At 52.2% G+C, this 15,316-nt stretch overlaps 7 protein-coding genes across 7 annotated transcripts; 2 read left to right on the top strand and 5 right to left on the bottom strand.

Moving 5' to 3' along the window:
* Positions 1-25: 25 nt before the first annotated feature.
* Positions 26-385, bottom strand: An11g10640 (hypothetical protein; the record flags this gene model as incomplete). Its single annotated transcript, XM_059750566.1, has 2 exons — positions 26-251; positions 381-385. The coding sequence occupies 2 exons, from the start codon at positions 383-385 to the stop codon at positions 26-28; spliced, it is 231 nt and encodes a 76-aa protein (XP_059601689.1).
* Positions 386-1,481: 1,096 nt separating this feature from the next.
* An11g10630 (uncharacterized protein) lies at positions 1,482-3,836 on the bottom strand (the record flags this gene model as incomplete). The annotated part of the gene is made up of 6 exons (XM_059750565.1): positions 1,482-1,687; positions 1,946-2,918; positions 2,995-3,424; positions 3,478-3,549; positions 3,627-3,696; positions 3,812-3,836. The coding sequence occupies 6 exons, from the start codon at positions 3,834-3,836 to the stop codon at positions 1,482-1,484; spliced, it is 1,776 nt and encodes a 591-aa protein (XP_059601688.1).
* A 1,507-nt stretch (positions 3,837-5,343) lies between these two features.
* On the bottom strand, positions 5,344-6,323 carry An11g10620 (uncharacterized protein; the record flags this gene model as incomplete). Its single annotated transcript, XM_001394982.3, has 2 exons — positions 5,344-6,115; positions 6,253-6,323. 2 exons carry the CDS (start codon positions 6,321-6,323, stop codon positions 5,344-5,346), a joined length of 843 nt encoding a protein of 280 aa, XP_001395019.1.
* A 1,094-nt stretch (positions 6,324-7,417) lies between these two features.
* An11g10610 (uncharacterized protein) lies at positions 7,418-8,528 on the bottom strand (the record flags this gene model as incomplete). Its single annotated transcript, XM_001394981.3, has 3 exons — positions 7,418-7,898; positions 7,986-8,421; positions 8,483-8,528. 3 exons carry the CDS (start codon positions 8,526-8,528, stop codon positions 7,418-7,420), a joined length of 963 nt encoding a protein of 320 aa, XP_001395018.1.
* Positions 8,529-9,182: 654 nt separating this feature from the next.
* On the top strand, positions 9,183-11,350 carry An11g10600 (uncharacterized protein; the record flags this gene model as incomplete). The annotated part of the gene is made up of 6 exons (XM_059750564.1): positions 9,183-9,227; positions 9,290-9,376; positions 9,475-9,650; positions 9,838-10,133; positions 10,191-11,039; positions 11,139-11,350. The coding sequence occupies 6 exons, from the start codon at positions 9,183-9,185 to the stop codon at positions 11,348-11,350; spliced, it is 1,665 nt and encodes a 554-aa protein (XP_059601687.1).
* Positions 11,351-11,760: 410 nt separating this feature from the next.
* An11g10590 (hypothetical protein) lies at positions 11,761-13,437 on the top strand (the record flags this gene model as incomplete). The annotated part of the gene is made up of 1 exon (XM_001394979.3): positions 11,761-13,437. The coding sequence occupies one exon, from the start codon at positions 11,761-11,763 to the stop codon at positions 13,435-13,437; it is 1,677 nt and encodes a 558-aa protein (XP_001395016.3).
* Positions 13,438-14,305: 868 nt separating this feature from the next.
* Positions 14,306-15,316, bottom strand: An11g10580 (uncharacterized protein; the record flags this gene model as incomplete). Its single annotated transcript, XM_059750563.1, has 1 exon — positions 14,306-15,316. A coding segment is annotated over one exon (1,011 nt), but the record flags the coding sequence as incomplete, so codon positions are not given.

The raw sequence follows: 15,316 nt of genomic DNA, 5'->3' as shown, positions 1-15,316 counted from the left end.
TTCCACATATGCTCCCCACATGTTCCTAACAGATGAAGCTGAGATCAAAGAACAGAGATACCCATCCATCACACTCACACCTCTCATACCTCCTCTCTCCTCTCCTCCTCCACCCGTAGACCCCATACCCAAAATTCGCACTGCAAGGTGGAGCGCAAGGCGAGGTCCATGCCTTGAAATCCCTTCCTTCCCTCCGTTCATCTCCCACGACCTCTATCGTGCGAGAAAGACCGGGTTGGAAGGGATAAGCTCTGTATCGGTCGCGAGACATCAACCATCACATCCCATCCCGTCATCCAATTTTTTTGTCCTTTAGAACTCTAAAGGACAATCAATCAATCCTCCCCATAACCGGGTTTACCATCAAGCCCAGAAACCACCCCATTTTCAAACATCGGACTGAGTCCTCTGCTCCTTTCCTTTTCTCTCCCTCGTGACTCGATACTGATCTATCCGTCCGTATTTCTGTCCATGCGTTCTCGCAAAGATGGAGGTTTTATATCTCCTATCTGGACAGATCTGGACGGAGCTGCCTACATCAGTATCAGATATGAGTGGATGGGACTAAGGACTGCTGATGTTGGGGGTGGGGTTGGGGATAAGGGGGGTTGATTTGGTGGGAACATTTTCTTTTTTTTTTTTAAAGAAAAAAAAAAAAAAAAAAAAAAAAAAAAAAAAAAAAAGTTGTAGCAAGCTAGATTTATTATGAATGTAGATGTTTGAGTGTGCTGTGGTAATAGAGGTCAATCAATTACTTGGTCTCATTTACTACTAGTACGATGGATTATCACACTGAAGTCAAGGATTTCCTTTATATACAATGATATCTAGTGAAGACGAGATACTAAGGGGGGGTAAGGAGCGTCCATACTACACTCATTCATTTATTGATTAGGCGATCTACCAATTGAAATGAAAATAAATGGACAATGCAAATTGTATTCAATTTATTTAGCTGTTTACTACAAGCTGCTACCTGAAGCGTACGGTATTCTCAGACTAATGATTGGGATGCATGGGAACATTACCGAGTTACCACTATCGCAAACTGATGCAAAGGAAAGTCGTAGATACCATCTAAGAAATCACCGTTCTTCTGTCTCTTCGCTTCTTCTCTTTATTTTTCCTTTAGACTCTTTCGGTGTATGTATATACAGATATACAGGGTAAAATAGCTAATGTCACCCTCGCTGAACACAGTTCTAACACACCAGAAAGCTATATCGTCGACATCCATCCACATCAGATCAGAGAAGATAATACTCCGTCACAGCAAACAGACCAGCCAGAGCCACTGGACAATATGTACAATTCATACAGGCAGCCAGCCAAGAAGGGGAAAGAAAAATCATGATAATAGTGTTAAGCGAGCAACGCCAACAGCGCAGAAACCGGTGCGCATATTTCCAAATGGGTGTTGATTCAAATGCTGTTTAGTAGTAATCCAGATCCTTGACCCAATAAGATATGGGTGCCTCTCTCTATCCACTGTAGCCCAAACCTTCGAGCTCTTTGCGTACCGACTCTTCAGTCTGGATCTTCTTCATCTGCGTATCCTCGAGCTTCTCTCCACCGGCAAGGCGCATTTTCAGCTCGTCGATCGCGCGGATCTTCTTCAAAAGTCCACGGATCTTCTTGTCCTGCGCGGAGTGAGCACCGCTCGCATCGGCTGCTGCCGCCGCCGCCGCTGCAGCAGCAGCAGCGGCAGCAGCGTTGTTATTGGCATTGGCCTTGGATGCCGGAGCACCATTGGCCTGGCCGCCGTTCTTGCGCTCATTCTGGCCCTTGGATCGGTTGCGGTCGTCACCCTTCTCGCCGCGGCGGTCCGGGCTCGGCTCGTCCTCACCATCCTTCTGCTTCCTGGCCTCACGCTTCTTCTTGTTGCGCGCAGCGGACTTGGACAGCTTCTCGGGCTGGTCGGCACCGGGGGGCAGAGCAACTCCACCTCCAGGAGCGGCTCCCGGAGGAAGGAATTCCTCGGCCGGCTCAGCACCCGGCACCTCACGTCTGCGCGTCCGGCCAAATCCGTTCGTGGTGTGAACGGTAGCACCGCCACTGGCGCCATCCCGGATAAAGACCGCGCCGCCCTGGTCCTCGCGCTTGAAGGCGAGAGGGGTAAGCTGGCCACGGGCACCGGGAGGCCGGTACGCACCGGCCGGCTTGACCGGAGCCTTTCTGGTGCTCAGGTACGCCACTGCGGAGGGGTGGGGGGTCGGAAGCGGGCTGAACGGATCGCCGAGGGGGTGCTGGATCAGCGACTGGGGGCGCCAGCACACATCGTAGAGCTCGTTCATGTCCTCGTTGTACATCAAAGCACCGCTGACATGCCAGAGACGGATGCCATTGTCGACTCGGAGACGTGGGCTGGTTGTGGCCGTCAGGATATACTGGCCGTCGGGGGACCAGTTGCAGACACTGGCGTTGGAGGCTTCGACGGTGGCGATCTTGTGGAAGTTCTTGTCCATATCGTAGATGTCCATCTGACCGGCCAAGTTACCGAAACCAGCCACCAGCACGAACCGTCCGTGGGGCGAGAAGAGGATGGTGTTCCGAGGGGCCAAAGCGAAAGTGTGCTTAGGCACACCGCGGAAGTTGAAGATGGTGGTCTTCGCGGGCATGTAGCCATACACCACACCGAACTCCTTGGAGTTAGGAGACCAGGTCACATCGTGAATAGGTCCCTCCTTATCCAAGTCCACACGAGAGTCGAAGCCACCACCAGCACTGAGCAGGTAGAGGGTGGTCTCGCCGTAGTAACTCTTGCCCGACCGATCCACGTCCGTCTGCGCAAGCACGATTACGGTGGTACCCTGCTCGTTCCACTTGAGCTGGACCTTGTCGCCCTTGAAGAAGGTCTTCTGCGAGACGGGGGATCCAAACTGAGGCACCAAAAAGACCTTGACAGCAGCGGGTTGTCCCTAAGCAGCAGAAAGTCAGTCAGTTTTGAAATTATGATACTCTTATCGGATTTGTGAACAAGTGCACCACACGTACCTTGCGCTCAGGAATGAAGACAGCCACAGAGTGGTTCTTGCCAGGAGCGACCGCAAAGTCCGCAACCCCCTCCACACGCAACTTGTTCCAGACCTGAGACAGGTTCTCGCTCTGGTAGAACTGGACTTCGTTGGTGACGACCCGGGCACAGTAACGCTCGTCGGAGGTGTATTGAAGGTTCCAGCCGGTCTGCGACTTCTGGACGAAGTTGCCCACAGGCGTATGCACGTCACCGTTCTCGGACGACTGCACGACCTGCCAGACCTTCAGGTTCTTGACCGCATCGCCATTGGCATCCTTGGAAGGGCGTTGCCAGGTGATCAGGTAGGTTCCGAGGGGCGAGAATCCCAGCTCGAAAACGTTATCGGCAGCGATGGTCGAGACCACATGTCCGACAGAAGGATCGATGATGGTGACCCTAGTAGACAACCTGTAAGTTTCCGTTTCTTCTTTTGCGGTTTCAGTGAGGGTCGAGAGACGTACTTCTCTGGGGATGCCCATGCGAAATACCGGCCGCAGGGAGAGTAAGCGCTACAGCGAATGTTTCCTTCGGGTCTGCAAAAAACAGAAGATTAGAAGGATTAGCGAGCTACTCAAGTAGACAAAGATCGATCGAATTGGGCTCTACATACCTTTCGAACCCCGACAAAGGTTCATAAACTGGGGCCGCATCCAAGATGCCAATGCCCTTGACCGTACGGTCTACAGCTAGTTAGACTTGCCCTTGAACAGCAGAAAAATCCGAAAAAGAGAGATTGTTTCTTCACCCGTCCTGTATTGTAGAAAGGGAAAGGAATAGAACAGCAGGTAGACTCACAAGCAAGCTGGGTGGGAGCTGCCATTTCGAAATGTCTCTCAACGTTTCACTCTGGTGGGACGAAACACGTATTCACAAAAGCCACGGAAGCAGCTAGAGGCGCGCGCGCAGACGATGCTAATGCGACGGACCAGGAAAAATCACAAAGCCCAGGATCTCAGTGGTAGAAGGTGAGAAACGTTCCCCGCCACTTAGGTAGTGTGTAACAGGGCAGCAGAAAAATTGCACGGGTAGTCTTCGGAAGTAATCCAGTGGGAAGACTGAACGAGAATTTTACTACCGGGGTGTAGTGATAACGAATACGAAAGATAGATCGAGAGTGGACGAGGGTTAAAAGATATGGCTGTTGGAGGTTGAAGCGTGGCGAGAAGTTGTGGTCTGGGAGTGCCGCGAAACACACAAACACACACAAAGACTCAAAAGTGGATGGCAGCGAAGCTTGGCGGGATTGAACGAATACCTCAGTACGAGTCTCCGGTCCAAAAGGGGAATTCTCGATGCTTGACAAGTCAATGCCAGCAATGACAGGGACAGGAAGACAGTCGGGGTTGGAGGGAGGAGGAGGGGGGAAAGGAAGTTGGAAAGGGTGGGGAAGGTGACAAGAAGAAGAGAGGAAGAGAGAGGGAGAGAGAGAAGAGAAGAGGAAGCAGGAAGCAGGAAGAAGAGGCGCCGAGAGAGAAGCCAGACAAGTGAAAGGCTGAAGGGGACCCGCGATGGAGCCTCCCCTCCCATTGGGCGATCTCGGCCCCAGTTCACCACAGTTCCAGTTGAATTGTTGCTCGTTTTTTTTGCCTCCAGTCATTTCCCATCTACCAAGTATTTTTTTTTTTTTTGTGGTACTTGCACTACTGGATTTTACTTACTAAATAAATTAGCATGCTATGCTTCCCACCATACATGGGAAGCACTGGCAGAGGGACCACAGACATCTCCCGGGGGGTCTAGACTTTGGCAACTGTGAGGAAAAAGAAGATTCGCCCCGATTCGCCTGTTGGAGTCAATCTGGTCCTGCTCCGGTCGGGATGGAGATCCTCCTCGTTGGACCCGTAATGCTTAGATTAATCTAATCCTAATCAACTCCCCAGCCTAGTTCCTTACTATGCAGTATTTCTCAAGACTGTTTGGCGGGCACTTTCAATTGCTTCACAAACTAAGTACCTGGAAGAAATGGTAAGAAATGACTCGCTGCTAGCTAACTATTCTACAAGTAGATATTTGTTGCAGATAACCCGATCTCTCTCTCTCTCTCTCTCTCTCTCTCGTAATAGAGAAAGACGTAAATTGACCTAGAGCCCACAAAAAAGCCTCCCTCGCCAATATTGATCATATCCTCCTTCCCTCCTCCCCAGCAAAGAACTATGTCCCATTCTTTTCCCGTACAATTACAATGCCAAAACCCATGAACTTAGTGAAGCGGGAAAACACTTTGCAGGAAACGCCCGTAATCCTATCCTTTGGGCAACCCCGACCTTATGTTCATCGGTCTGTCTGTCGGTCTCCCTTTTACTTGCAGAAGAAGCAAACCTACTAATTCAAAAAGTCGGCTCGCCACCTTGAGCGGGAGTGGCCAATCGCGGGGTCCTCACAGTAGTGTCAATCACATCCGAGTCGAACGTCATCCCATCGACCATCCGCGCATCTTGTGTAGGTTCCGGTGTCACGGATCCGGTCGGCGACTGGGTCGACAGCAGCATCGCGCCCTCCCCAGAGTGTTGCTGACTGTGGGATGCGAATGCGCTCGCACGACTCACTCCAGGGCTACCCAAGGAGCTCGGTCGATGTCCCGATGACGTTCGGTTCAGCAGCAGATGTGAAGTTGGGCCACTAATAGTACTGGCACCTTCTCCGAATGCCACCAGGCTAGCGTCTCCTTCATCACTGTAGTTGCCAACACTGGACGTCCCGTCCTCCGGGTACTCACTCATTCGGTCTGCATCGAACGCATCACTGCCACTGGCCCAGGTCGTGCGGGCGCCCACGCTGCCTGTCGCACTGGCACTACCTACCGTGCTTCTTTCTTTGATCCCAGAGCCACTGTCAAAGTAGCCGGGGTATTGAGTCCCTGCCACCATGCCCGTAGGCTGTGGATTGCCACCCGCCCGTGCCGTAGCCACTCGTTCCAGGCCTGCTAAACGCGAGATCCGGTCGGCGCGTTCTGCTTCCAGCGTGGTGGTGGATGTAGCGGATGCGGAATGGGAGTGGTGGGCGTGACGACCGTGAGGATGAGGCTGACCCTGATGGCCATCCTTGATGGCGGTTGTTGACAAGGCCGACAACGAAGTCGTACCGGAGTTCGGGGTCCCTCTAGTGCGTCGCAAACTTCTTGTCAGCTTGATCTTGTAAAGGTACTAGCCTGAAAAAAAAAATGAAGAAATGAAGATGAAGGTGGAATGCTGCATGACAAGATCAGAATGAAAGCATGAAGAAGCTGGGGAACTTACGGCCCCATGTCCGATGGAGTCACTGGATCAGATGGCGGGGGAGGGAGATTGATCAGAGTTGGAGTCGTCATCTTGTTCTGGTAAAGCTCGATCGAAGTTGACTATTCACAAATTGGAGGGGCGTCTGCCCAATGTAAAACGCGATAAACGATAGAGGTAGATAACGCGATTTAGGAAGGGTATGATCGTTCAAGGAGATGCTGCGGTAAGGATGTCGATCTGGATGCGAAAGATTGAGGAAGCAAATAATAAGATGGTTTGAGAAAAGAAACGGATGGATCTGCGGGGCAGTGAATTGGCTGGTCTACTTATGATGAACCAAGTCGTGCAACAATAAGAGACGGGGGGAGGATCCGTGGTAAGAGTTGGGAGATCGCAATGGCCTTTTTAAGGTTTGAGGGCGGAGAGTTCAAAGCCAACTTGGTGGTGGTGGTAGTAGTAGTAGTAGTACTGTAGACTAAATAGTAACAGGAGGGTAAGTGATAGTAATAGTAGTAGCAGTAGTAGTTTCAGTGGACTGGGAAGGGAAGTAAATGAATGAATGAACGGGTCAGTGAAAGTGAGGCTGTCGGTGGGCCAGCACCATCGATGAACCTTCAACCTGAAGCAGATTCGCCTTCTTTTTATGCTTCTTTTCTTGGATACTATTTCCCAGCCTCAATGCAGGTCCATTCCAGGCGCCTTCTAGTGGATGTTTCGGAAAGCCATCGCCAGTTCCCCGCGGTTTCGGAGGGCACCTTTTTTCCCCTGGAGGTGATTGTGACTAGTACTACGACTAGTAGTTAGTAAGTACTATGATGGACTCATGCTTGGACTGCCCTCTGCGATGGTCCCAATTGGGTTTAGTCTCTGCCCCGGCAGCCCCTGACGTCAACCCCCGCCGCTGGCCACTCCACCGACCAATCAGCACCGGCGGCGGGGCTCGACACCTGAGAGCCTGAAGGGTCAGATTCCGAATGCAGCCTCCCACCACACCCTTTCACATCACAACCCGGAATGAATGTACGCCATGCTTGCATTCCCGTTCCATCTGGGCCCTCGAAGAATGACTCTATTATTGTAGCATTGGTTTCGTATGGTGACAGGCAGGTCTAATGTGCTGTGATAGCGCTGCGGCGTTCACGTGTTCAAGAATGGGGAAATAAATAAAAATAAACATAAAAACTCAGAAACCGTCATCTACCCCTCTTGCCTTTTCCTCCTTCACTCTCTCCTCTGTAATGTCCCACCACCAGCTGTGTGGCGCTTCCCGGCTTGAGCGAGGTTCGAGACCCGACCGGACAGCCTCGCTCTCATCCCACGGTTTGGGGTTAAGCAGATAGTGCATATTCTTGACGCTCTCGTCTCGCCAGATCGCATCATGAATCCCCTCCCACCGCATGGTTTTGAGCGCATTGTAGATGTATGGCAGCGCCACCCATCGTCCAAAGAACACATCCGATAGCAGGGATTGATCGGCAAATTCATAGTTAGTGGTCGCAGACGAGGACAGCTGTGCCAAAATTTTATCATAGACTTCTTGGGACGGGTTGACCACCTGAAGACCGCCGTTGGGGATACCCAGCCCGGTCGTGGGTGATGCGCCGTCGGTCTGCGCGACATCCGGAGTGGCATGCTGGGATGTGTATGCGCAATTGGATGGAATCCTGGACCGTGGTGCATTAGTCCTCGAATACTTATCAGGGAAGTCGTGTCCTCGTAGGAATTGGGAATGGAAGAAGGATCGTTCATACCAATCAGGAGGGTAGTGCGGCTTCTTCAGCGGGTTACAGACACAGGCATGACTGGCGGCAAAAACACGGTTCCCTGTCCCAGCCAGTGCTGGAGGGTCCAACTCGAGCTCCATCAACTCGTCCATATTCCGGAGAATCATCATGTCACTGTCTAGCTGCACAACGCGCTCGTACTCCACAAGAGAGAAGGGCGTAAGCTTGCTCCAGCAGTCATAGAAGCGTACATCGTTGACGTAGTCCTTAGGTACTGAGGGCAGCAGATAGGGAACACGCTGCTTCAATATTCCACGGGCATCGAGAGCAGCATGGCCCTCCGCCGGGAAGGAGTCCGTGTAGAGAGCAATCAGCGGATATTTCGATCCCACTTTACGGAGGGAGTACTCTAGGGTCAGCAGCCCCGACAGGTAGGCAGTATTTGTAATTAGAGTCGTCCATACTGAGACAGGTCAGCGGTGAGTGCTCTCAAGGAGTTCTGAAGCCATCGACGTAGACAGTACCTTTCGTCGCATCAGTTATGCGGGGAACGCCGGTATTGTGGGCCATGGCTGGAAAATATAGATGCTTTAGAACCGAGCCGTCGACTGAGAGTACTGTAGCACCGGGATTCACGCTGGACAGCCGCCCTGGGGATGATTAGAACAAATTGAGACTCGCGCTTACAGCTCCGGAGACGAACTTGTTACGCACTGAACAGCAAGAAGTCAAAAGAGGGGAAGATGGAGCGAGGGACGTGGAGATGAGGACGCGGTTGATGACTTCGGGTCATCGGGAGCCTCGCATTATCACGGAAGCCTAACCGGCTTCGTCTTAGCGATATTCACCATCCTTATCTTGATGGCACCATTAGTCAGGGATCGGACATGGAATAATCTCGAAGCTTTAGATTTTAACATTACTACTGCATAGTAGATAGATATTATCTAGATATATTCCCTGCTACCGAAAGAGTGGGCCCGCGGCTGAAGGTGTTCCTCACAACCGATAAACGAAAAAGTCAAACGTCTTAGACTACATTGATAACTGTTCTTATCAAACCCGTCGACATTAATCTGCTTAATATACTACTAACTATCTACTACGTGCTTACTCTCCGGACAAAAGTTGACTAGCCGTAACTAGAGCAGTATAATGCTTACTAACACGCATTTAGTAACTAGTTATGCTCCCCCAAACAGGTGACACATTTTCAATGAGTAGATGGATGTTCTAATATTAATCATGAAACCAGACTATGTGCTGCAGGTCGATAAAATGGCGTTCCCTTCAAAGTATCTGTAACAGATCTTTGCCTGTTCGGGATCCAGGCGGTCAGTCCCGTCCATGGATTCCTCTTGATGCCTGGGAATATTAATGGATCTGCTTTACTTTACTCCGCCCCAATCCCGACGGAAGTAAACAACCTCCTTTATCGATTTCACCCTCTCAGCTATCATTCCTATCGGATTTCGTCTGCTTTCGAAATTGAACATCTTTTCTACTGCTAGCAAAGAGACTGATAAATGCTCGACTACCTGTTCTCATGACAGAGCGCAGCAACGAGGCGGAGCCTCTCATCCACGGTGGATGGGTGCCGCCGGACTCGCATATACCGCCAGGTCCATCCACCCCTGATGAGGCATCCAAGAGCAGCGCTTACCTCTTCACACTGACCCTAGCCATGGGAGGGTGAGTACTTAATGGCATGAGCTTGCTCTGTTGTCCTCGTTGACCCGTTTCTTAGTCTCCAGATTGTCTATTCGATCCAGCATTCCAGTGGATCAGTAAGTTGTAAAGCTCAAGAAATCAAACAAATCTCAGTAGCTAATCCAACTTCGCTTATCCCATAGCCGTATCTTCTATCTCTCGGAATGAGCAAAGCGCTGCTTGCCTTTGTCTGGATTGCAGGGCCCCTTACAGGCACTCTTGTGCAGCCTTACATTGGCATCCGAAGTGACAATTGCCGCATCTCCTGGGGCAAGCGAAAGCCGTTCATGGTATTTGGTGGCGTGCTCTTGGCTATCTGTCTGCTAGCTCTGGCTTGGGTGCGGGAACTTGTCGGCGGCTTATTTGGCCTATTTGGCCTTGATGCTCAGGCAGCTGAAACCAAAACTGCAGTCATCGTGGCTGCAACGCTCTTAATGTACTGCCAAGACTTTGCCATTAACACTGGTATGGTATCTACGCTAACTGGCTCTTATGAAACATGCTTCTGACATCCTGTCACAGTCCAAGCAGCTACCCGGGCTTTCATCGTCGATAATGCCCCGGCTCATCAGCAGGAAGCGGCAAATGCCTGGGCAAGCCGTCACGTCAGCGCAGGGAACATCTTTGGCTTCATCATTGGCGGGCTGAATCTGCCGAGGATTATCCCATTCCTCGGGAATACACAATTCAAAGGGATCAGCGTAATTGCTAGTGTCTCACTAGCAATCACTCTATCCATTGGTTGCGCTTATATCAAGGAAAAGGATCCGCGCATGGAGCCATCTTCATCTGCAAGTCTAGGGTTTGTATCCCTGCTTCAGTCCATTAAAGAATTGGTTCATCGCCTCCCTTTGCGTATTCGCCAGGTCTATATTATCCAGGCTGCAGCATGGTTCGGGTGGTTTTCGTTTTTGTTCTACGCCACCACTTATATAGGGCAGTTGTATGTGAACCCCATTTTCGAAAGTCATCAAGATCTATCGGATGATGAGATCAACAAGGTATGGGAGGATGCTACACGCATCGGTACTTTGGCTATGCTCTTGAATGCGCTAGTGTCTTTTGCAGCGAGTATCATCCTGCCAATGCTAGTGGTTCCTTCAGAGAAACAAGAGGCAGCTGAAGCGAGCACTAGCTCGAGCAGCTTCCGCTTGAAGTTAAGGATTCCCGGTTTATCACTACGCCGCGCATGGCTTCTCTCTCATTGCCTATTTGCCATCTGCATGTTCAGCACATTCTTTGTCTCGTCCCCGGGACAAGCATCGGTAATGACTGGCATAATTGGCATTGCCTGGGCTGTCACGGCGTGGGCACCATATGCCCTGATCGCATCTGAGATCGCACAGGAAGACCCTGGGCGACCGGCACATCGTCGAGCAAGATCCGGCGAAGTAGAAGGGACAAGCAGTCTGCCATATGTTCAGGAAATCGATGAACCGAGAAGGACGGCACAAGAATCAACAAACCAAGCCGGCGTCGTTCTTGGTCTACATAATGTCGCTATTTCCTTCCCCCAGATTATTTCCAGTGCTATAGGAAGCGTCATCTTCAAGGCGCTACAGAAGCCACGAGGGCAGCCTTGGGATACCAGCACAAGCTGGGTCATGAGACTGGGAGGATGTGCTGCCATTCTAGCAGCTTTCTTGACAATGAGGCTCCAAGAGCAGTCTAGGAGAAAGTAGAACGCATATCGGAAACCGCACAATCTCGAGACCATATTTGGGAATAGTAAATTACAAATAGACCTTGGTACTCGACTCCTTTCATTCTCGAAGGCCACCCAAGGCCATTTTCTGCCTGCCAACACACTGGTATTTGGCAGCATCGTAGCGGCACTCAAAGCTGGGAGATGAAGCATTCCGTTCCACTATTATGAAGTGCAAGGCACTAGAGAGTCTCGTGAAGGGAAACCAGGCGCAATCAGCATACATCCTATTTGCGGGGATAAACATCGATGGTGTTCTCTGCCAGAGCCAACTCGGATCCTGCGATGACAGCGGACGATGGTTGGCGGCCGATGCGCTCAGATGCATTAGCGCAGCAACCCTTCACCATCCCTCCAACTCACTTATCCCAAGCCCCTCCAGAGATCATGAGCTCGCCTTGGATGTCAGTCAAGAGCACCATATCCCGGCTGCTGGCTGGGTTAAGCCTCCGAATGGATGTTTCTTCAACGGTGGCTACCTGGCTCTCTCTCGCCGTTACGGTGGTAGGGCTGGGCTCCATTGTCACCCAGTTCGGGACAATCATCGATCAGACTGACCCCTTCCACACCCTGCGAGATGTACAGCACCTGGGTCGCTGGCGGTTCTGGCAGCCACACGTTCCTTGGTATAGAGTCGTGAAGCCCCCTCTTGTCGGGCCTGTAATCAACGCCAATCTGCCATGCGGGCTCTGTGGCAGAAAGACCGTCCATGTCAGTCGACGGCCACTTGCGCAGCCAACTGGTAAGGCTGCATGGTCCATCCTGCTCAACGTCATTCATCCACCTTCTACCACCCCCGAGGAGCCCTCCCAGACCGGGTCGTTAGTCTCTACCAAAAGCCCCTTCAAGACTGAGCACGTCGTGACCATCTCCGGAGAACCGCCCGTCCAGCTGCCAACCTGGGATAGCCTTCCTCGAGGCCCTCTCACCAAGCACAAGCTAACCGCTTGCACGGTCATCTCTCGCGCAACCCTCATGGCTCTATTCACCGTGACCAATGCTCGACCAGTGTTTCGGCACAGCGGCGCATCTGGCCATCGAGCTGCCTACGCCTCCTACTGCGGACAGTGGTACGTCGAATGGCCCATTGGCGACGCCGCACACGTCCACTTCGCGGCCCACGATTCGCACACGCTGAACAAAGACGTCTACCCTCCAACCTTTGAAGTACGTGTCGACCGCTGTCTGCGCATGCTAGCCGGGGTCATCGAAAGCCCTGCGTCCTCTCCACCATTCAAATGCGCCTTCCCCGGCCGCAAAGCATCGGGCAGATGGATTCTCGAACACATCGTGCGAGGCTTTGGCGGCGCCCACGGCAGCAGACACCTCTACAACATGATTGGAGGCAACGTTAATGAAGTCGATCTTCTATTGATGAAGCCCATCACCGAGGACAATAATGACTACGACATATCATCAGAACTCGAATCCACTTCCATTACTCTCTCCCTTCCCAGCACTGAATCCAACCCCCGCCACCAAACCACCACCACCCACTCCGTAACCCTCCACATCCCACCCCACGAAACCACCATCCTCAACACCTGCCTCGACTACCTCCCCTGGACCTCCCTCTCCTGGTCCATCCACCGCGGCCTCCGCGACATCCTCCTCGCCTTCGCCAAACCACGCATGAACCACTACCGCGCTCGACTCGCTCATACCCTCCGCACCACCGTCTCCACACACGCAGACCGGCTCATTGCCCGCGGCTGGGACGCCCAGTTCGTCCGCAATGGCAGCATGGCCGACCTAGCCGCGGGTGCCGTGTTAGCCGGGAGCGGCAATTCCGGGGATGCGGTGCGCATCGTCACGGATATAGCGGCGGTATGGTGTGAGGGGCGAGGAAATGGTGATGGGTTGGCTGTCATATCGTTGGATGAGACGATGTTTTGGAGGGTTCCCCACCAGCCGGTGGAAGAAGTAAATAGAGAAGGTGGTGATAGTGGAGAGTTAAGTTCCATGGCTGTTGTGGCGCTAGTCAAGTTCTTTGTTTTGGAATGGAGTGTGGACTTGGATTATCAGATGTATCATGATTTACCGTTGGAGCTGTATTTGGGCTAGATTTATTGCATGTTTCCTTGATGTCTTGCTGTTTCTTTCTAGACCTTTTCGTGGTTATTGATATTGTGGTGGTGGTGGTTGCTGTTGGTATTCATTACTGTGGATAGTGGTAAGAGTAAACCAATTCATCATCTTTGAGTCATCCTCCTCTGGAGGGGTTGCATGCACGAATTCTCTATAGAGAGAAATCTACTAAGGGTATCATTACTAGTAGTACTAGTAATAACTGTAATTATAAAGCGTAACTAAACCAGCGACCTGGTCGTGTGACCACTATACTGTAGTTAGTAGTATACATGAGTACTAGAGAGGTGTCTCAACCACCATGTATCATGCGCCATTTGGTTCCATTACCTGGTCAATTGATTGACCCATTCCAATGCGTGCATACCTTTGATGTACAACTGAATAGGAGGCGATAAGGGAGCACTTCTGGGTTGGGTGGTAAGGATGCTACTAGGATAGTTAGCAGTACGTGCTACCTATCGATTCTTTGTGCAGGCCTGCAGATGAAGTTCTTGTTTCGCTATGGCCATGACGCAAGTCCAGTACGGTGCAAATGAGATGACCAACCGGTTGTCTCTCGGAGTTAATTGAGGGATAGTACAACACATGCATAATTTGCAGACCTCACTGACCCAACAGAAACATATACTATACTCAAGAATGAAAGGGGAACAAAAAACCAAGCGCTATGCTTCATCACTCATTCACGTTCACATGTCCATGTACACTCACTCACTCACTCTCACTCCCTACGATGGCTGTGCCTCTTTTAATACTTGCACTTTCTGCAGAAGGACAGGGAAAGAGAGATAGGGATAGGAACTAAGTCGAGCACCCTACGGGGCTGGACTTCTTAATCGGCCTATTGGCTGGCCTTTCGGCTCTCGTAATGCCCGCGCAAATCGTCTACTTCTTTCTGTAACCGGCTCAAATCGGCCAGGATATCATGGGCGTTTGATGGATGCGGGACGAACTCGTCCTGCGCTGCTGGCGCTGCCGGCGCCGCCGTTGTCTCGTCGGCTGGTTTGCCCGATCGGAGACTCTGGCCACTGCTGTCAATGCTGTGGTTGCTCGATCCGCGAGAGCGTCGCGGCGGCGGAGGCGGGGGGAGGGGGTTGTAAAGTGAGGTCCGCTTCGTCGACGATCCTGTTGACGTCGACTGTGACGTTTCTGTGGGCGACACCGGTGCGGCTGCAGAGGGCTCCGGACGCAGGGTTGAAGTTGCAGTATGCATGGGCTCCTCGGACGGGGTACTGCCCGTACGGGACTCCCGAGTTCGTGCTGGGTTCAGGGACCAGCCACTTGGACTAGGTGGCGGCGATGATGACGACGATGCCGCGCTCGAGGCCTGTGCTACATGGATGGATAACCGTAATGGGTTGACTTTGGACATGGTGGTCTTCGACCGTCTCATCTGACTGTGCCGTCGACTCAGCGGCGGAGTTGGGGGCCGCTTATGCTGCGATTGACTCCGCCGGAGGGACTCTGTCGACTGCTCGGTCGACGGCGGCTCGTCTTTGGGCTTAGCGGAGAAATAGTCGGACCCCGATTGAGGTGGCCGGGGGGAGTAGGATGGCTCAGATGGGGAGCCATGGAAAGAGAAGCGGTTGGTCGCCTTGCCAGGGGTGGTCTGGGTGAGCGAGGGTGTGACGCCAGGGCTAGGGGCGATCCGTTTTCCATGATGACTCTTGGGCGGAGGCGGAGGTATCCGGTCCCTGTTAGCCGGACGGCTGGCAAGAGGACGTGAGCTGGGATCTAATGATGGGGTCAAGCCCGACCCAGCTCGAGTAGCTGGTCCGGTCCGCAGGTCGGAAGGTCGAGATACATCCGTGGAGCTGCTGTCGGGCGTCCGGGTGCCTCCGTAGGACGTGGA

The sequence above is a fragment of the Aspergillus niger genome (assembly GCF_000002855.4).
Source record: "Aspergillus niger supercontig An11".
Lineage (NCBI taxonomy): Eukaryota > Fungi > Ascomycota > Eurotiomycetes > Eurotiales > Aspergillaceae > Aspergillus > Aspergillus niger.
The sequence above is the reverse complement of the archived record's forward strand: the minus strand, read 5'-3'. Positions and strand labels throughout refer to the sequence as shown.